General features: G+C 38.3%; 1 protein-coding gene and 1 long non-coding RNA gene across 2 annotated transcripts; one reads left to right on the top strand and one right to left on the bottom strand.

The window, feature by feature from the left end:
• Positions 1-12,299: 12,299 nt before the first annotated feature.
• LOC110866809 lies at positions 12,300-12,851 on the top strand. Its single transcript, XR_004862489.1, has 3 exons — positions 12,300-12,446; positions 12,517-12,693; positions 12,769-12,851. It is a non-coding gene; the product is annotated as an uncharacterized LOC110866809 (long non-coding RNA).
• Positions 12,852-19,534: 6,683 nt separating this feature from the next.
• Positions 19,535-21,278, bottom strand: LOC110868334 (aquaporin PIP2-1). Its single transcript, XM_022117462.2, has 4 exons — positions 20,916-21,278; positions 20,302-20,597; positions 19,909-20,049; positions 19,535-19,819 (listed from the first exon to the last, which is right to left on the bottom strand). Exons 1-4 carry the CDS (start codon positions 21,217-21,219, stop codon positions 19,706-19,708), a joined length of 855 nt encoding a protein of 284 aa, XP_021973154.1. The 5' UTR covers positions 21,220-21,278; the 3' UTR covers positions 19,535-19,705.
• Between the last annotated feature and the right edge of the window lie 1,042 nt (positions 21,279-22,320).

The following is a 22,320-nucleotide window of genomic DNA, read 5'->3' on the forward strand; positions in this document are numbered from 1 at the left end:
GACCAAGCTAAAGAACCTCAGCGGCACCTTTTCCAAATCAAATGCCGATGAATCTTCCAAGGCGGCCGAAAAAGCAAGCGATGCTGAGAAGGATGCTGGGGCGGATTCCAAGACGGATGCCGCTGAAACCACCATGGACCAAGAAGGCGCTACCCCCTAATGATGGTGCGCCTACAACGGTTCCCGAGGATTTTCAAGTATTAATGATCAACGATCAGGGATATCTTTCAGGTTGCACGTGTCTCGAATCAGTTTTCAATTTTGAATATATTGATTTGACGATTACTGATGCGTGTGTAGTGTAATATATTTTTAATGTATAATTAAGCCCTTTTTACACCTTTAGCCAAGTTTTAAATTTATAAAACACGATATTCACTAACACTAAACACACATGTGGGCAAGTGCACCCATCGTGGACGTAGTATAGTGTTGGTAAGATACCGAGGTCGTCCAAGGACACAAGAGCTTTTAATACCGGTTTATCCTCAACGTCTAATCAAATCAAAAAGTGAGAAAAATGTTTTTAAACTAAGAAAATAAAAACTGACTAAATGCTGAAAAATAAAATAAAATAAAAACAGATAGACAAGATGAATCACTTGGATCCGACTCGTGTATTAGTATAACCTTTGATTATTTTCGCACTTTTGCACTTGTTTAAGAGATTATCTTAGTTATTGTAGTAGGCCCCTCTTTTGAAGGCGACGTTACCCTCAACCCAGTAGTTTGAGTCAGCAAGGATACAATCCTAAAGGGTCGGATTATTGGAAGATAATGAATTAAGTTATTAATGCAAATTATGGTAGGCCCCGCTTTTGGCGGTGACGTTACCCTCGGCTAAGTAGTCTGAGTCAGCAGGGATACAGTCCTAAATAGCCGGGTTATAGTATTAATAGTAGTTAACTTATGAGGGGGTCAAAGAGTTTGGATCCCCGCCATCCAATACCTATGGGCATTGAAGGAGATCCTACTAAATTTGACCCAGGTCCCAAGCAGGACCTCTAAACGCTGAACAAGGGCAAGACCCCTACCAAACCGTTCCCTTAACCCCCGACCAGGTAGCCAACATACCTCCATATAGACCGTGGAGATATGAATGGTGAAAATCTTTTATTTTATATAGACAGTAAAATAATGCCAAGACACCACGGACAAACGATAAGGAAAGATCACCTTCAACATAAGCAACTAGTTATTAAAGTCATTAATACAAAACCAAATAAAAAGTGCAAAAGATTAAAAATAAAAAGTATTATACTAAACACTTGTCTTCACCAAGTGATGTAAGAGACTTAGGCAAACATGGCCTTGATTGTCAAGAACTCTTACGATCAATCTTGGATCCCGAGACGACTCACACACTCTACGATGGACAATGGATGATGTTGTTAGGACTTGCAAAATTTCAAAGTGTTAGCTTCCCCCCCACACTTAAATTACACATTGTCCTCAATGTGTCCCAAAAATAAATTTTTAGATTGATTGGATGTGTGGTGTGGTGTTAAAAAGCAAAGATTTATGTTACTGGCAGCCTGGACACGGCCCCGTGGTGACCGGACACAGCCCCGTGCTCAGGTGCCAGTAACAGAAATTAAAGAAATGAGACAGAAGCCTGGACACGGGGGCGTGTCCGGTGAACACGGCCCGTGTCCAGTTACCTGAACTGGGCGTTTTTCTGCAGGTGGCTCAGCACGGGGCCGTGTTGGTTGGGCACGGCCCGTGTTGAGCCTTCTGTGATGGAGATTTGTGTCGGGTTGCTCTTGTTCTTTGTGCATGGGGCCATTTTTCTCGTTCCCTTTTTCATCCATTACCACTATGAGTGTGTTTTATTCATCAATAACCATCAAACCTTAGAAACCATCATATCATTGCAAACGTAGAGAATTACATATAGTTTTTAACTAAATAACTAGGTGGGTACATGAGGTTATCATAAAGGGTTCTACTTATTTAAGAAAATTTCGGGAATAGCTTCCCGATGTAGTAAGACCTTTAGCCGATGGCTCCTCGGTTATTGTTAAAAGCCACACTTCTATCTCCCTTGGGAGGAAGAAAGCAGCTTCATTATCTTCAGTGGCTTGAGGAGGAACATTCACCGGGACTCCTTGCACCACCCTTTGCTGAGGCCCTTGGTGCATGGCATGCCATTCGGCCGGAATGATGACCTCGGGCACTACATTCCACGCTCTTTGGGTTATTACGGGAACCAAAGGCGGGGAGGCGAGAAGGTTTAACCTCTGGTGCAGGAGGTTCACTTCTCGAAGACAGCCTTCCAACCCCACCGTCAGATGATTAATACGGTCCACTAACGCTTCTTCTACTCCCGTCATCTCGTCTATGGCTTCCCTTAAGGCGTAAACGTAGTTTACTAGGGAGTCTTCTGCTGTGGACGACCTTCTCCCATTTCGGTTATTTCTTGAAGATGATCCGCTAGTTCTGCTGGCCATTTTCTGCGAAAGAAACCGAAGATAACTAAATTTTTGCAAAACAACACCTCGAACACGGCCCCGTGCTCACTGAGCACGGCCCCGTGTTCAGTTGTCTGCAGGATTTTTGGCTAAGGATTCTTGGGTTTTAAATTATTTTCACATCTTTTAACTGTGGTTTAAGCTTAGATAATTTAAAACAAAGTTATAAAATCAACTTTAAACAAGAATCCGTAGCAAATAATCTTACAAACTTTACATAGAAGGTTGGAATCATGGGGTTTTCAAGCTTCCATGGAGGAGATGTTTGAAAAAATTTGGAAAGAACGGGAAATGAACAAAAGTGGAAAGGACAAGATGGTCCTTGGGAACCTTCTTTTAGCACTTACCTAGGATGGTATATGTGAAGATCTCAGGAATCTCTGTCTAGTGAAGTGGTAAAAAATGAGCAGGAATTAGGCTGTATTTAAAGAAAACGACAGCACGCTGGACACGGCCCCGTGTCCGCTGGGCACGGCCCCGTGTGCAGAGAAAATCCTGACACATTTTGTCCGTATTCTGACAAAATCAGCAGAGAATCTTCTGGGTGAGCACGGGGTCGTGTTGACCGGACACGGCCCCGTGTCGGGAGGCTGTTTTATGGAGTTTTGTTGCTCCTAAGGATTTTATTTATATCGGGTGGTTCTTGATTTGTTGGAACAACCCCAAAGTGCCTAAGATACCTTAATTGTCCTATACTAAGGCGAGAACGCAAGAGGTTATCGGTGAGGGTAATTCCTATTTTCATTCTAGGTGGACAAGTCCAACCCTTTCCCGGGCTCTCGTTAAAGAAGGTGTATGCCGAATCGCTTAGGTCTATGTATGCATCGAACGAAGTCGATGGAGAGTCCTTCACGGCACAATCGGCACAGGGACGACTATCGTCCAAGTCTTTTCTAGGTATGAAGGTATTTTCGGGAGCAACGAGGTTGTCGGAATGCGGTTCCAACATTTCCTCATGGTCATCGTCTTGGGGCGGATCAATAAAATCCTTCCTAAGTTCCTTTGACCAATTTAGAATTAGTTCTTCTAGTTGAAATAACTCGTCAAGGAGCATTTCCCCTAGAATATCTGGTTGGGCGCATTCGAGGGAGAGATAGTGCTTATTTTTACTTTCGCCCCTCTTAAGGTTATAAGGAATTGGTGGGTCTATATAGTGGGGCCTATAATTTAGAAAATAACATTTTAATTCTTCATGTTCGCCTCCACATAATCGACACCACATACCATAAGAGTGCCGAAAGTAAAAAGAATTACTATCACTCATGTTTGTGTCAAAAATTACCAACCGCCGGGATCTAACGGTTCTGTTTTCAGTAAGAGAATCTTGGGCACGGGGGCGTGTTGAGTGGACACGGCCCCGTGTTCAGCTTACTGTCTGACTTAAAACAGGATTGCCAGTTCCAATGATTGAGCACGGGGGCGTGTTCAGCGGGCACAGCCCGTGCTGAGCTCTGCAGAAGCTGAAAAACTAAGAAAATCCTAAAAATTAAAAAGAAAAAATAAAAATATGATTAGGCCGTTGATTCCTAACTTTCTTAAAATCCTTGTGTCCCCGGCAACGGCGCCAAAAACTTGATGCGTGTGTAGTGTAATATATTTTTAATGTATAATTAAGCCCTTTTTACACCTTTAGCCAAGTTTTAAATTTATAAAACACGATATTCACTAACACTAAACACACATATGGGCAAGTGCACCCATCGTGGACGTAGTATAGTGTTGGTAAGATACCGAGGTCGTCCAAGGACACAAGAGCTTTTAATACCGGTTTATCCTCAACGTCTAATCAAATCAAAAAGTGAGAAAAATGTTTTTAAACTAAGAAAATAAAAACTAACTAAATGCTGAAAAATAAAATAAAATAAAAACAGATAGACAAGATGAATCACTTGGATCCGCCTCGTGTATTAGTATAACCTTTGATTATTTTCGCACTTTTACACTTGTTTAAGAGATTAACTTAGTTATTGTAGTAGGCCCCTCTTTTGAAGGCGACGTTACCCTCAACCCAGTAGTTTGAGTCAGCAAGGATACAATCCTAAAGGGTCGGATTATTGGAAGATAATGAATTAAGTTATTAATGCAAATTATGGTAGGCCCCGCTTTTGGCGGTGACGTTACCCTTGGCTAAGTAGTCTGAGTCAGCAGGGATACAGTCCTAAATAGCCGGGTTATAGTATTAATAGTAGTTAACTTATGAGGGGGTCAAAGAGTTTGGATCCCCGCCATCCAATACCTATGGGCATTGAAGGAGATCCTACTAAATTTGACCCAGGTCCCAAGCAGGACCTCTAAACGCTGAACAAGGGCAAGACCCTTACCAAACCGTTCCCTTAACCCCCGACCAGGTAGCCAACATACCTCCATATAGACCGTGGAGATATGAATGGTGAAAATCTTTTATTTTATATAGACAGTAAAATAATGCCAAGACACCACGGACAAACGATAAGGAAAGATCACCTTCAACATAAGCAACTAGTTATTAAAGTCATTAATACAAAACCAAATAAAAAGTGCAAAAGATTAAAAATAAAAAGTATTATACTAAACACTTGTCTTCACCAAGTGATGTAAGAGACTTAGGCAAACATGGCCTTGATTATCAAGAACTCTTACGATCAATCTTGGATCCCGAGACGACTCACACACTCTACGATGGACAATGGATGATGGTGTTATGGTGGTGGTGGGTGGTGGATGAAGTGTGAGAGAGGTGGTGTGCCAAGGGATGAGATGGAATGAAACCAAGCACTCCTATTTATAGGCTGAACAGAAGGCTGGGCACGGCCCCGTGTCCGCTGGACACGCCCCCGTGCCCGTCTGACACTCTCTCTCTTCATTAATTGTAATTCGCAATTACAATTAATGCGCCTGCTGTACTTTCACCACGCCCCCGTGCTCACTGGACACGGCCCCGTGGTGGGCAATAGAAGCTTCTACAAGTTTGTCTTTTATGCTGCTTCTTGGGCACGGCCCCGTGCTGGCTGAGCACGGGGCGTGTTCAGGCTTCTGTTTTCTCTTCTTTGCTTTGGAGGATGCCGTTGAGGGTCCGGGCAGTCTACTTTTATTCCTTTTTTTGTATTTATACTAGAATTAGTTGTCTTTTTGCTTCTTTTGTGAATTTGAGCTCATTTCATCCTGAAAATACAAAAGGAAGACAAAAACACTCTTTTTCCAACATTAGTACTTAAAAAGGGTTAGTTTTATGCCTTAATTGATGTGATTTATATGTTGCATTTTACACACATCAATTACCGCCTCTTGTCAGTTGCCTCCATTAAAAACCTCCATTACCATTTCATTTCTCCTTAACTTATTTCATATTTCTCCAAACTTTTTCATACTTCTTCGATCATCATTTCAACCAAGATGAGTCGTACCGGCCGTTCTTCAATACGCTATGTATTGACGGCGAAGGATCTTGAGATCTTGGTGGACACCTACCGGATTCCGGAACGTTTTTCTCCAACTCTCCCCGGACCAGACGATTCGTCAGAATCGGTTTTCAGTTTTGTATATACATTTGTCAAAATCATAAATGCTCAAAATAGAGGTAATTTTACTATATATACAACATATAGGAAACAATCGATATGAGTGAAAATCACTGTTCATTGAACAGTGATTCCTTACAACACCAGTACTGGTATAGGTATTAATTTTTATAGTTTTCAATTGATATAGAAACACGTGTTAATATTTTTTTGACATATAATGACTTTTTTTTTAAATTTTAATGAGACAATTTTCATGTAATTAAAGTATTGTAAATAACAAACCTCTTTTATTATTTTGTAATACATACATATTTTCCGATGCATCCAACGGGTAATTTCCACTTGTTTAAAAAACAGTAAATAAAATATGGTAACTGTAATAAAAAAGGAAATTATAACCATGCACTTAAATTTTGATAATTTAAAACTTCTTTACTGGAAAAATAGGAAAAAATGTGATTGGCTGGGTCAGCAAAAAGAATAGGGAAAATTACCAAAGTAGCCGTTTGACCAGCCCAATTTCGAAAATAGCCATTTGACCGGGCATAATGGACCCTCCCATCAAAGTGAACTCCCATTTTTATGCACCTTCAATCCAACCACACGCTAGCCGACACGTGTCCCTTCAGCCTGAACCGGCTTTATGCCGCATCGCCTGTCAGCCGAGCCGCTTCCCCCCCAAGCCAAGCCGCTTCGCAGAATGCCTGATTTATGCCGCTTTGAGGACTGCCAAGCCGAGCCGCTTCATGGTCAAGCCGAGCCGCTTTACCCCATTCCAAGCCGCTCTAATCTGAATTTAAGCCGCTTTACCCCCAAGCCGCTATAACCTGTGCTCAAGCCGTTTCATCCAACATCCAAGCCGCTATAACCTGTGCTCAAGCCGTTTCATCCAGTACGATATGCGACCCAAAAACCATAAGAATGGAGACTCAAATTCAAGTAGAATTTGATGTATTTTTTTATGTATGCAAAACGACTCTCCACAATGCATTACATTACAATTATTTGGGAAATAAACTTTAACTTTTAGTGACAACATGTTTATCTGTAAGATTAACCAGTGTTGATCCTTGTGTGAAACTGGCATGTAGACCTACAAAATGTCGATATTTAAATGGCCGGATCAAATTATTTTTGGATGAAATTAATAAAATAATAAACAACTTTTACCGTATCCACATTCCAAAATGCAGGAAATTTTTGTCTAGACCCATCTGCATAGCTGTAAGCATCATGATTCTGTTCAACTACCATGTTGAAAAAATGAGGGGGCATAATTGTCCAACGATAATCATTAGACTGGCATGGCCGTGTCTCGCTTTGAGTTTCCCGTAAATACATTAGCTTGTTACACCATGCATTTATGTGCTGGAAATTAAAGGGCAAAACTAATTTTAAAATATTAAAAAAAAACATATATAGTTCGTATGTTTACATTTTTAAATACCGTTTCTTGTATAAAACCATTGCCACAAAACCCAAGAAGTCCGCCCCACCAGTCTTTTCCTAACGGTGTAACGCCCATGTATGTCGAATAGCAAGTTGGTGTATCACCATCGTAGTAAAACTCAAGAACATTTGGAGACCAATTGTCATATCGATCATCTTCAATGATCCAACGCGTGTTCTGTACTGGATGAGGAATGGTTGAGCAAGACCTCCTTTTGGACATTATTAGTTCCTCAGTATGTTGGAAAGAGGAAGCATAAAGATGTGTATATATAGCCACCTCCATCCAAATATGTATGTTTTTTTAATTTATTTTTTTTCTAACAATTACTTAAAAAAATGCACAAGACTTTATTTATTAAGATAGAATAGGAAACAAACGGACAATCATTTATATAAACGTACGATTAAACTATAAATCTAAGAAATAAAAAATAGAATATTTCTAAGGCCAATCACCCAAGAAGAATGGGGGCGGCGAGACCGAACGATCACTGTCTCGACCGTCAGATCTTGGCGAGTACCAACATGTACGACGTGGGCTCTCCGGTGTTGGGCATCGAGTGTCCTCCTCCCCCCACCATTCTACATACTCCTCTCCCGGGTCCGTTTCATAGCCTTCCGGTCTTCCATGCTCAAGCATCTGGTTAGGTTGATTAGTGTTTGGCGATGCAATTTGAAGTGTGCTCATTGCTAAATCGTATGCCAAGTTCAACTCTTGATCTGTTAAATCGTCTGGATGTTCTTGCTGGTAATATTCATAAACAATGTTTTCGTTTTCTAGTGGTGGGTTTGTAGTTTCTTGGTTTTCTGAGTTAATTGAAGGTGGTGGGTTTGTAGTTTCTTGGTTCAGACGACGTCGTGTTAATCTCCTAGGTGCGGGAAGTAGTTGGTTCGAAGGAGGAGGGTTCGGTCGACGTCGAGTGGATCGCCGACGTGTTGCGGAAGCCACTGGTTCGATAGGATCTTGGTTACCTACACCCATGTTTGTGTTCATAGTGAGTTGTGTTTATTTTGAAGGTGTAATGGTGTGTGTGGATGTTGGGGGGTTTATATAATAGAACGAAGTCATCATAATTATATATAAATAATTAAACATTTAAAATAAATATCATTAAACAAGATTTGGGCGTGGTAAACATCGCCAAAAATACAGTTTATCTGCCATGAAACGTCTGTATGCTAAAAAAATTTTGAATTGTTTGTCCGGATCGAATAATTGGTTTGTCTGCTACTAAATGCTCCATAAGCATACATAGATAGACTCCCTCATTTCCTGAGAGTGACCTGTTAGACACCATGTATTCTTCATTAACCTCGAAAATCATGCGTTTTTCCTGTTTGCCTGTCTTTTTCCAATACCGCAAATGCACCAACAAAGCTCCGAAATAAACTGCGATCTTAGTCAACTGTGGGTGAATAACATTTCTGTACTTTTCACCAACACATATGTTTTCACATGCGTATATAACTAATTCCTGAGTTACCAACTCAAGTCGAAGCAGCACCCATTCTCTATTTTCCAGCGGCAGTGGGAAAAAAACGTAATCAACGTCGATGAAAGAAGGAAATGGGTTTAATTTACCATTACCATACATAGCCACGTTTTTAGTAACAGAGTCTAATAAATTCTCATAGAATTGTGGTGGTAGAATAGTCCAACGCAAGTTTAGCATTTTCTCCGTTTGAAGTTTTCTACTCCTCCAAGCCATCAGTCTTCCAACCCAACCTTCAATATGCTGTAGAAGCATCATTTATTAATTTTTAGATATGTTAACATCAAAAAAACAACATATTGTACAAAGATTAAAACGAAATTTACTAAAGCCGTTAGGTAGCCGTTACTACGATATCCCAACAGAGTGCCCCAAAAATTTTGGTCTAACTCAATTGATCTTGAGAAAACAGCCGAGTAGCAGAATGGAGCGTCTCCATTATTGTAAAATGTGACCACATCTTTCGACCAATTCTCCGTTTCGTCGTCTAGAATTGCCCATCTACCTGTTCTATGGAGGTGTAAGCTTTCACGGTTCTGTACAAACTGGTTGTCTTCAGCATTTTGTGCATTTGAAGATTCAGAGGACGAACTTTCACTCTTGTTTTTTGGCTTCCTCAATTTGCTAAGAATCCAACTTGATGATTTGTTAACGGGTTGAGTGTTTTTATTAGACATTTTTTCCAACTATATGAGAGAAAGTGGTTTTTTTGTGTGTTGTATTTATACTCCAAGTCTTAGAATTAATTACTTATAAGTATAAATATAAATTATTTTGTTTATTAACTTACCATGTTAGTAAAATAAAAAAAATTAAAAAATATAAATTACGCTAGATATGCCGCTATAGCTGTCGGATATGCCGCTACATGTCTGATATGCCGCTATACCTGACGGTTATGCCGCTACACCTATGTCTTTCCCTTTCCAAGATGATGTGACATGACCGCTGCCCATTATGCCGCTACACCTGCCCAAGCCGGTACACCTGCCAATATGCCGCTACCGCTATGCCCATTATGCCGCTACCGCTATGCCCAAGCCGGTACACCTGCCAATATGCTGGTTCACCTACAAATATGCCGGTACACCGCTACCCCCAAGCCGCTTCGCCATTAAAAATGCCGCTTCACCTCTACAAATATGCCGTTTCACTTACTCGGTTCACCCAGTGTTGACACGTGTCCGAACAATCTTCTTAATACGAAAAAAAACAAAGACTTCCCACTTTCCAAGTCATAAATTCTCTTGTCTTTTTTGAACCCGACACACGTGCACCCGTTTTGAAGAACCAAAGATTTACAAGGGGACCACAGTCCAAGAACAGTTGGGACAACCATTCCAGCCGCCGCATAGGCCCACCACCACCATGGACCATGGACCAGTTTTACAGTAGGGGACCATGGACCATGGACCAGTTTTACCAGGGCCCGACCCGACCAGGTAACATGCAACAAGATCAGATGATGCAAGATCTAGTATACCAATCGCCTCCACCTGTAAAGGTAAGTATATATGTTTTCCCTTTTATGACATTTTTAGTTTATTTGATAATATTATGACATTTTTTTTATCTAAAATTACTAGAAAGTCCAAATCAAAGTTAGACAGAAATGGTCGGTTATAGATCGATTGAAGGATGCCATGTCCGAACAAACCGTATCATATATCAGAGAAACTTGTTTTGGTAATTATTTAGATATAAAAAGTAGAGTATGTGATAGCAAGCTTTTAGTCGGAGTTGCAAGTCTTCAAGAAAATACACCTACACCGCATCTTGGTATTCCTTATAAGCTTGCCGGAAGAACCCTAATGTTTACCCCTAAAAATTTCTGTCTAATTACCGGGTTAGAGTTTGGGCCCACAGAGTGGACACCAAAGGATCACGAAGATTCCTTCAAACGGAGAGTGTTCAATGTCAAAAAGCGTGTTAACATGGCAATGGTTGAAGAAAAATTCGCTGTTCTCCGGATATTAGATCCAGATGATCAAACGAGGATTTGTCTTTTGATGTTGTTAGGGTTAGGTTTTTTGGGACTTCAACGAACTAATGTTTTTGATGATAGATTGATACACCTTGTAGACGATCTGGTGGTATTTAGACAGTATCCATGGGGGAACTATTTTTGGGAAAACACGGTTACGAATGTTTATAATATGTACATTCGACAAAAAAAAGATACAGTTGGTTTTTCTTTAACAGGCTTCGTCTGGCCCTTCAAGGTAGCACTTTCATCTTATTAATTATTACAGTTATATGTTGATTAATTAATTATTACAGATTATACCCATTTATGTGCAGATGTGGATCATGGAGATTTTTCCAGAATTTCGAGCAAAACCCGAATTATTTCAAGTACAGACGATTCCAAGATTTTTAGGTTGGGGAGCCGGAACTAAGTACCAGAAGCAAGGTGTGGAGAAATATCTCCGTAATGCTATTAAGGTATTTTCACTAAATTTACAATTATAAAACATATTTATTTACTTTAGGTAACTGTTCTTATAATTTTTTGTATCGCAAAATATAGAAACCTGAATTCCAACCTCTTATGTGCATACTACCCACCGATGCTGAGATGCGAACTGAGTGGTTTGTTGCCAGTTCAGATTATTTGGATACCCAACGTCAACTGTATGGTTTTGACACGTCGTCTGATGTACGGTCACATATGACAGCTCAAGTACGGCCTGAAGATTTAAATGAGGTGTATAATAATATTTTCGGTTTAAATGAGCCGAAACAACCGTTTTCCCCGGCACCAGACCGAACAGAAATTCCACAACAAAATTTTGGTCCCGGTCAATTTTCTTATGGGGTTGGTTCTAATGACGAACTTATTGAAAAATTTAAGTTGCTGATGGATGAAAACAACCACAAGTTAAGTTTGATGATGGATGAAAACAACCACAAGTTAACTGCCATGTTAAGTTCTGCGGGTTTACATGGTGTTCGGCCGGTTCCTGCTAGTACTCCATTTTCCATGCCAGAAGTTAACTTTAGTGATAAGGTAATACTTGAATTTTTTTAATTTATTATTTTTATAAATTTTTCATAATAATTAATAATTTATAAACTGATGACATTTTTTAAAATTTATAATTTCAGGGTGTAGCCGACCAGTTTGAAGTGTACGATAATAGTTATCGTGTGCCGAGCTTCAACTTAATGCAAGAAGATATTGTAAGTTATAAACTAATGAAATTTTTTAAAATATAATTTTTCAACTGTCTAGTCTTATATATTCTTTTTCTCGTAGAATGCTGATCCGGAGTTGGTCAATTTGAGGCGATCTGAACGGCTTGTCAAGCCCTCATCCTGTGTGCTATCACCATTTGTTGTTTTTAAACATTTGAAAAAAAGGGCAAACAAGGAAGCGAAAAACAGATGATCAAAAGATCGCTGAAATTAGGAGTTGGTATCCTAGTAGTGGCGATGTCCAGCTCCGATTAACGACGGGTGGATTCGTAGGTCCGTCATTCTGGTCAGCACTGCTAGGTGACGATAACGAGGGGTGGTTGAGCGATGATGTAAGGAATTTTAGATATATTATCTGTTTACTAACAAAAGTAAAATATTATTTGATTTTTTGCTAAACAGCATATCTTTGGTTGGATGATCCACTTGTATGAATCGAGAGATCGTAATGCCCGTTGGAGTATTTTACCACCATATTTCCAAATGTATTTTTATGGAACGACTCTCCCTGAACAAACATACAAGGGTTATTACACCGGGGTCGTGGAACCTTTTCCAGCAATTACTACAGTTGATGAGGTTCTTTCTAATTTAATTTTAATTTTATTTACATAGTTCCGTAAAAGTTTATTAATTTTAAAAAATAAAATATAGGTGTATGTACCTTTGCTTATACCGCAAACACACTGGTTTCTGGGGGTTTTCAACCTGGTTAACCGTACTCTGACTGTTTACGACAGGTACTATTCTTTTTTCGTTTGTGTTTTTAGTTAAAAATTTATTAATTGTAACATTTCTTTTTTACTTTGTCATTATCTAATATGTTTTATGTTTATATTTTGTAGCCTTGCAGAATCGCCATTTCTGGACCGGGGAAGAGACCAAGTGCTCACTCATATTAATTTTGTCTTTGACAATTGGCTACGTAGGCACGGTTACTACACCACAATGCCCATACCGCTGACTTACCCCTTTCATGTTACTTTTGCACACAACGTGCCTCAACAAACAGGGCCTTTAGGAGATTGTGGGGTATGGGTTTGCATTTTCCTGGAAAAGCTAATTAACGGGAAGCGGATTAATGACGGTGAAGACCCCAACGTAACGGCTAGCAATATGAGGCGGCACCTTGCTATGCTTTTCTATGATTCAAAATTAGAAGGAGAGTCGAGTGTTGAAAAAATAATTCAGAGTGTTGAACGTAATAGTGATGTAACGACACCGTTTCATTAGATTTGTTATGTATTTGAATTAAAAAAAAGTTTAAAATATGTTATTCTACTATTTTTGCTATAATATAATATAATACCAAAAAAAAAAATTAATAATAGTCCCTTATTACACCTACCACCACCTATATATACCCCCCCCCCCAAAATACCCAAAAATCAACGACACTTAGCAAAATGGTGCTATGCAGGAATTGTGGATCGCAAACAATTATAAAAACTTCTTGGACCGCTACAAACCCGGGAAGAAAATTCTATTGCTGCATCAGTCGACGAGGAGGCTGTGGGTTTGTGGATTGGGCAGAGGGGCCCTCGTGCCAAAGAGCTATTGATGTATTTCGACATTTCATGCATGAACAACAACATGTGACCGTTGCAAATCAAGCAAGTGAAATTAGGCATCTTCAAGACGAAGCGTTAACAATGGCGGTGAAGTATACACGCGTGAAGATGTTGTTACTATTTAGCTGGGTTTTTTTCGTCTTGTATTATGTTGTTCATTAGAGTTAAATATTCTAATTAAAATTAAATAAATAGTTGAATTCCGAGTTTGCACCGAGTTTTTCGTCACTCGTAGTTTCTATTTTAGTTTATTTATTAACTATCAATACCCCTTTAATTTAACTAACCTATTAAGTTTTAATATTTAAAAACATAAAAAAAACCTTAAATAGCCACAATTCTTTGGTGGGGGATAGCTATTACCGCGGTTGGGGGGTGGGGGGGGGTGGGGTGGGGGTGGGTGTGGGGTAGCGGTGTGGGGTAGCGGTGTGGGGGGCGGGTGGGTGTGGGGTAGCGGTGTGGGGGGGGGTGTGGGGTAGCGGTGTGGGGTGGCCAATGTTGGCTATAAATAGCCACAATTCATTAGTCTCCCAAACCATTCACAAGTTTGTTACTTAAAAAAAACACAAGATGGTTAATTGGACAGAAGAAGAAGAACTAGCATTAGTAACAGCTATCGTTGACGCTAAACGAAATTTACAACGCGGACAAACCGCGTACTGGGGGCAAGCGTTTCAACACTATCAACAGCACGTCGGCAACGCGCGACACAACTTAAACGCGTGTCAACACAAATGGCGTGATCTTAAACCGAAGTTGGATCGGTTTAAACGTTACTACAACCGTGTCCCGGCGGCTGGGTTGAGCCACGATGATCGGGTATATATCGCGAGGGTCGAGTTTAGGCACGAAGAGAATACGGATTTTAAGTTGGTTGACCACTTTAATATTTATCTTACTTTGTAGTTTTTTTTTTTTAATGCTATGTAGTTTTATATTTTTAGGATTTAATAAGTAGATTGTGTAATATTGTTAGGATTTAATAAGTAGGTTGTGTAATATTGTAATATTTTTAGGATTTAATATTGTAATATTTTTAGAATTTATAAGCCCGTTTTGTATAATATTGATTTAAGTATAATGTTTATTATTTCTAATTCAACTCTTATTGATAAAAATATATACAAATTTCCGATATAAATTTCCGATAACTAGCTATTCTAAAAGTTTCAGTTAACATATAAAAGGAATTAACTTGGGTATCCTATCAGCTCCTGCCTGGAGGAAAAACTGGCTAAGACACTTTGATTGTAACATAGCGGCGCGGGTTCGAGTCACGCATAGGGCCGGTCCGAACAGAAGGACCCCCTTTTGGTTTCTTTTTTTTGACTCTTAACTGAAGTAACTGAGTTTTCTAACTCAGTTAGTGGTTTCTTTTATAAAAACTAACCTACTTGGACTAACTAGGTTATTTTGAATGTATTAAAGGATCTACTAACTAGGTTAGTTTTCTACTAACCTTGTTAACCAAAAAATAATTTATTAAAATATTAGTTTATTTAATTTAATAAAATATTAAATTATTAAATTAATAATTGATAAAAAATAAAGAGAAAAAGAGATAAAAAATGAATTCTATTATTCACAATATTCAACCGAGTTATTAAATATATGGAGAGAAAGAGTATTTTGATATTTTTGGATTTTTTTTTATATTTTTTTAATGTTTTTTGATATTTTTTTGATGTTTTTTTATATATTTTGATATTTTTAAAAAAATGCAACTGTCGCGGCTCGGCTTGTACTTTACGCGGCTTGGCTTGTAAATTAGGCGGCATGGCTTGTACTTGTGGGCAGGCGGTGAAGAGGCTTGGCTTGGGGGGGAAGCGGCTCGGCTGCCAGGCGACGCGGCATAAAGCCGGTTCAGGCTTCAGGGACACGTGTCGGCTAGCTGGTGGTTGGATTGAAGGTGCATAAATATGGGAGTTCACTTTGATGGGAGGGTGCATTATGCCCGGTCAAATGGCTATTTTGGAAAATGGCTTGGTCAAACGGCCACTTTGGTAATTTTCCCTTCCCAAAAGAATATTCTCCCAGTGCATGAACATTGTTTAGAATAGAATAGAATACACGTGATGAAAGACTAGTATAAATTATAAACTGGTCGGTGTGGCGTCATCATGAAATTATAATTTTGGACAATGATCATTGAAATGTTGGACACTTGCATAATTAGTAGCCACTCATTAATCTTTAAATACTTGTTACTTTTTTCCTATAAGAATACATACATACGACTAAAGGACATAAATCTTGCATAATTAGTAGCCACTCATTCATCTTTGAATCTTATGTAAGCAAGTAAAGAAATACCAAACCAATAAGTTTCCTGACGAGTGTATGGTTTTAAATTTGTAACATTTCAAACCCGATTAGGAATGATGTATAAGTAGAAATCAGATAAAAAAACATAATGATATTTTGATTAAAACATTACAATATTTCAATATTTATAATAAATAATCTTAAATACTTATATTTAGTTTAAAGTTTTTAAAGTTGTTTAACTCTCAGTGTGCGAAAAACAAAAGATAAATATAAATATGAAACTTGTGAAAACATAAAAACTTGTCACTTGCAATTTTGTATCTCACTCTCTAGAGAAAATATAACATACAAGACACTTGGTATAACCAACATGACAGGAGGTCCGTAGGGCAAAGTATAACAGACACTTCGTAGAGTAAACAAAACAATCACTAAATAGAGTAAACACCATATGATCATACATAACACACTTCGTAGATCAAAACATGTTACCATGAAAACTCGTAATACTTGTAAATTTGTAAACACAGAATCATATCCAATAAACATGTAAACTCTTTAAATTTGTCAATTTGTAAACTCGCAAAACTCACAAACATGTAAAAGAAAACGCTAGACCTACAAAATGATAAACAAGCAATTTAAGAGAGATTTAATATTAAAGAATGGCCCACAACTGGAAAATTAGATTACAAGTATCTATGGAGTGGAGACCAACCGTGGTAGCCTCATTTTGTGATATAGTGGTGATTAGATTCGGTTCGATCTGGAGTCGTCAGATTCATGCCAGGATAACACAAGAGAAAGAGGCGTTGAGAAATCGAGGTGAATTTTTTGTGTCGTGCTCGATTGCAGGTGTTCAAGTTATATACATATTTAGGACACTACAATATTTATGTTTTTTCGCTTGAATGGCAATAACTCTTGATTTTACGTCTACATATCGAATGAAGCAGACATTGATATGTAATTGTACTAGAAATGATGTTGGTGACTTGGAACGAAACTGGATTAATCTAAGAGTCATGGTAATCACTTGTAGATTACCTGCTATTCTTATGTAATTTGCCGTGTTAATTGGAATGAAATTAAAATTTTAAAAAAAAAAAACATAGAATCAAAAATTTTCAAGAACAAGTATGTGTGTGATGAATTTGTGAGCCAACCCTTTCCTAGGGAGTGCCGCACCCGGACCCTGCCAAGGGGGCGTTGCCCCCTTAAAACCCCATTGCTTAGGGGCTTCGCCCTTAAGAACCAATGAGGTTCAAAATACTCGGAATAATAAACTCAAAGAAGCATGCACTTGTTTGATGTATGTTATTAAACATTTTGGTCAACCCAATTATCTTAGGATAATCAATAACCGATATGCTAGTTATTGTAGTCTTTATTATTAATGGCATCAATCAACTAATGCAATTTGAGAATCATAGTCCTATTTGTTACAATTTGACAATCTTAAAACATATATTGAGTATATGTAATTGTTATGTCGTTAATGGAAGTTTAGTGATTTTAGACTATTCGGATCTCAATTTTACAACACCTCAATGCCCGGCGTGGGAACTGGGGAACTCTAGTACTCTTGCTCAAAGTAAGGCCGACCATGCCAAATATTAACACCGGAGCCACTTTGTTGACCAAGACTTTCTCCATACACATGGAGTTAACAAACGTAAGCGAAATTTTTGAGTTGTCAATGTTCTTTATTAACAAGTTGGATTTGGATTCAAGCCTTCAAGAATTTAAGGATCAAATCCAAAACCACTTTATGAACAAGTTTACCCTGGATCACTTACTATTACTACTATATTGATACGATGAACTTTGTTATGCACTGAAACCATTGCAAAATATGAGACTTGTCTCTAGGGATGGCAATGGGTCGGGTTCGGGTCAGGTATTGGTAATCTCATACCCATACCCGGTTATAAAATCGTGTCCCGTACCCGACCCAATACCTGTCGAGTATTTGTCGGGTAATTACTAGCCGGGTATTTTTCGGATAGTTACTCGCTAGGTATCGGGTATACCCATTAGTTTGTTAAAAGATATACGTTGGGATTTCTAAATACATTATTTTTACTCTTATTATTATTATTATTATTATTATTATTATTATTATTATTATAATTATTATTATTATTATTATTATTATTATTATTATTATTATTATTATACAACCGGTTACGGGTATTTTCGAACCGGGTTCGGGTACAGTTTGGAACCGGTTATTCCGGGTACTGACAGAAACCGGTTACGAGCTATTTTTTGTTCACAGCGAAATATTGTACCATCTTTTGAGAGTTGAACTTGACCGGGTGTCAAAACTTTTAAAGCTTTACAAAACTTTTTAGCATGCTTCGCTAAAGTCGCAAGGCGCCACAATGTTTACATTGGGCCTTTTGCGAACCGTCACTCATTTCGACCAAGTCCCAATTGCACCATACTTCCGCATTGCGATTATGTGATAATGTTCCAACAACATATGGAGCGGTTTGACTTGTAGGAACATAGTTGACGGATGGGGAATTTGTGGTTTTAGATGTCTTTGAAGCCATTGTAAAAAAGTATTAGAAGAATTAGAAGAAAATGATATAAGAAGAATAAGATGATTGGTGAGTTAAAAAATTGAAATTTGAAAACATTATATAGGAATCGGCTCTAACGGCTAGTAACCGGTTCCAACGGATAGAAACCGGTTCAAACGGATATATTAGGCATTTAATGCATATTAAAGAGTTTGCAACGGCTAGAACCGGTTCCAACGGTAACAAAAATACCGGGTATACTGGAGGAACCGGGTACCGGGTAAGGGTATAAACCGGGTATGGTTCGGAACCGGGTACTACCCATTTATTATGAGAAAAAATGGAACCGGGTAGGAACCACCGGGTTTTTTGAACCTAGACCCGGTTCTCCTATGTACCGGGTACGAACTGGAACCGGTTCCGGGTCGGTTCTACGGGTCCGGGTTTGGAACCGGGTATTATGCCCATCTCTATCGGGTATACCCGTCCCATTTGTGTCGGCTTTCAGGTATACCCGTTGGGCTCAGATATTTTTGCCATCCTTATGTCTCACATTAGTTGTATAAGCAACAACCGTTGGGTTTATAGACCAAATAAGCTCTCTTATCCATCATATTAGTCATTTGGATTCTGTTTTTATATTTGGGTTGTAATAGTGGTATTGAAGCCACACTCACGTTGACTCTTAAGGAGGAAGATCTAAACTATTGCAAGGTATAACACATGTTGAACATCGGTTGTAGGGGAAACAAATATGAGGTTTATATGCCAAATGAGTTCTATCACCCACTAAACTAGTTTTTTAGGCTGAATTCTCCTGCTTAAATTGTAACAAACATGTACAGATTTAAAAAAAAAACCACTCTCACAAATACCTTTTCTAGAAAAAAAACTAGAGTCTATTCGTTCATTTATTAATTACAGGTATTTTATAAATCTTTTATTTAAAAAAAAACTTCTTCATACACACATATAGTTGTAAATAAATTTTAAAATATCAAGGTTTACAAGCTTTAAATGACATATTATTAAGATAACCAAGATATGAAATACTGCAACAAAACCTCATCTTATTATTTGGGCAGCAAATACACCATTTAGTTACAACAAAACAAAAGGGACTAAATGGATATAGTGGCACATTCAAAAACCAAGTGCCACAAATACCAAATACATTTGTACAATTTCCTCGAAATAACTGCAAACTTCTTGCTCTGGCTCCTAAGCATTGCTCCTGAAGGATCCAAGAGCTTTGACTGCACCTGCTCTCAATACATACTGGTGGTAGAAGGCTGCGATGGCGGCCCCGATCATCGGTCCCACCCAGAACAACCACTGCACAAAGTTCACATATTTGATCAACTTGTGGGACAAACATTGATCAAGATGGTGCAAGACATGAGATGAATAATGTTATAACTTACTTGATCGTCCCAGGCTTTGTCTTTTCCGTACATGACTGCAGCACCGAAACTACGGGCAGGGTTGATTCCAGTGCCAGTGATTGGGATGGTGGCCAAGTGAACCATGAATACAGCAAATCCGATAGGGAGAGGTGCCAATACCTTAAATCCGAACAATTATATATGTCAAAAAAAGCCAAAAACAAAGAGTGTTTTAAATTATTATTCTTTTCAGTTTTTTGGTTTTTGCGACAGATTTGCGACCAATTTTTTAAATTGATTTGCTCCTGAGTTTAAATAGGCCAAAATTTGCGACTAGTCTAATAGCAGCAACTAATTTGTGACCATTGTGATTTTATTTTCAAACTTTAGTCGCAAATACCCAGTTTTCTAGTAATAATTAGCATTACTTACGGGGACATGGGAATCTCTAGCATTTCTTTTGGGGTCAGTGGCTGAGAAGACAGTGTAAATGAGGACAAATGTGCCAATGATTTCAGCACCCAAGCCGGTGCCTTTGCTGTAGCCGTCTGCGAGCTCATTGGCACCACCCCCATAAGTATTGTAGTAAGTTTTTTGGAAAGCTTTCACCAGACCGCAGCCGCATACGGCACCCAAGCATTGAGCCACAATGTACATGAACGCCCTTGGGAGTGTCACCTTTCTAGCCAAAAACAGCCCAAATGTCACAGCAGGGTTAATGTGTCCTCCTAGTCAAAGTCAACCCCAACGTTATTATCAAATTAATTATTAATTAACTAGTTAATAAATGAACACACTACTAAACAAATGAATATCTACACGTTTTCATAGAAAATTCGTTAGTAATAGTATGTCGGAAATATATCGTCGCTAATTCAATTTTCGACAGATTACCGACATATATTAGTGACGAATTACGATTTTTTTTTGCGACGGAATATTTTACTGGCCAAAAAAATTACAGTAATGAAAAACTTTTTTACCAACGGAATTTCAGTGATTCAAAGTTGGTGATAACTAGTGGCGAAACTCGGAAAGTTATCAACCTGAGATGCCGGCAGTGCAATAGACGAGGACGAAGATCATGCCACCGAAGGCCCAAGCAATACCAAGAATGCCAACACCTCCACATTGGTCGGCACTGTGGGCGGGGTCGGTTTGGGACTTGTAGCCGATTACAGTCAGGACGGTGATGTAAAGGAAGAGAAGGGTAGCAATGAACTCAGCAATGATGGCTCGGTAAAAAGACCACTTGGTGAGTTCCTCCGCGTCGAAGAGGTCAGCCGGGGGAGGGTCTTGGTAATCTTTTGCACCGTACTCATGACCACCAACCTCAACGTCTTTGCCCATTGTTAGTATATTTTGATTACTCTTCAAAGGCTTGGTGTGTGTGAGTGTGGTGGATGAAGAGAGTAGTAGGAGTATTTATATTGGTACGAATGTGGAATGATTGGAACCTTAAGACGAAAAAAAAAGGTGTAAAATTTCCAATTTGTTGTCCAAATCATGCAATTCAATTTTTCAACGCAGCAATTAAGTATAGTTCTATGCATTTAATTTGGATATATATACTTTTTAAATAAACTAGAACAAAGTTATTATATTATAATTACTAGATTTACCACCCGCCGCAATGTGGCGGGGGATTCAATAGTTATATATCATGTTAGATGAAAGACAAATGTTTCTCACATGACCACGAGCCTGTGTGTAAAACCGAGAAAAAAATAACTAAGTCGATCTTTGACTCGCACGTTGCGACAGACCTATAAAACGGGAAAAATAGATGCGCTGCGACGGATATGTCAAACAGGAAAAAAATAGATGAAAAACGTTGAACCCCACACGCACGTTGCGGCGTGTTAAGTCGGAAATTTAGAACGACACATTAAACGGAGAACTTATGAAAGATGAAAAATATATAAGAAACTAAAGTTGAAAGTAAAAGAAATGTTTAGATTAAATTGCAAAAGATGAAAAGCTTTGGATTGAAAGTAAAAAAAAATTACCAGAGAATGACACGTGTCAAAAAAGGGTTTTTGTTTATTAGTATAGAAGAAACTTATGAAAGATGAAAAGTATATAAGAAACTAAAGTTGAAAGTAAAAGAAATGTTGAGATTAAATTGCAAAAGATGAAAAGCTTTGGATTGAAAGTAAAAAAAATTAGAGGAGTTAAATTGTAAAAGATCAAAACTTTTGAATTAAAAGTGAAAAATCAAATTAATCAAAGGGGTTAAAATACCAAAGATCGAAACTTTAGACTTAAATTGCCAAAGGTTGAAACTTTAGAGTTAAAAAAGAAATCAATTAAACAAAAGAGATAAATAAATTTAGTTAAATTTATGTTTAATATTATTATTATTTAATAAAAGAGATAAACAAAAAACCAAGGGTAAGAAATTACCAGAGAATGACACGTGTCAAACTAAGGGTGAGAAATTACCAGAGA

This window comes from Helianthus annuus, chromosome 7 (genome assembly GCF_002127325.2).
Source record: "Helianthus annuus cultivar XRQ/B chromosome 7, HanXRQr2.0-SUNRISE, whole genome shotgun sequence".
Classification (NCBI taxonomy): Eukaryota; Viridiplantae; Streptophyta; class Magnoliopsida; order Asterales; family Asteraceae; genus Helianthus; species Helianthus annuus.

Coding starts and splice junctions, on each gene's coding strand:
- LOC110868334 (XM_022117462.2), bottom strand. CDS start 21,219: ATGGGCAAAGACGTTGAGGTTGGTGGTCATGAGTACGGTGCAAAAGAT. Junction 20,050..20,301: donor CTAGAGATTCCCATGTCCCC/GTAAGTAATGCT, acceptor TTCGGATTTAAG/GTATTGGCACCTCTCCCTAT. Junction 19,820..19,908: donor ACAAAGCCTGGGACGATCAA/GTAAGTTATAAC, acceptor AACTTTGTGCAG/TGGTTGTTCTGGGTGGGACC.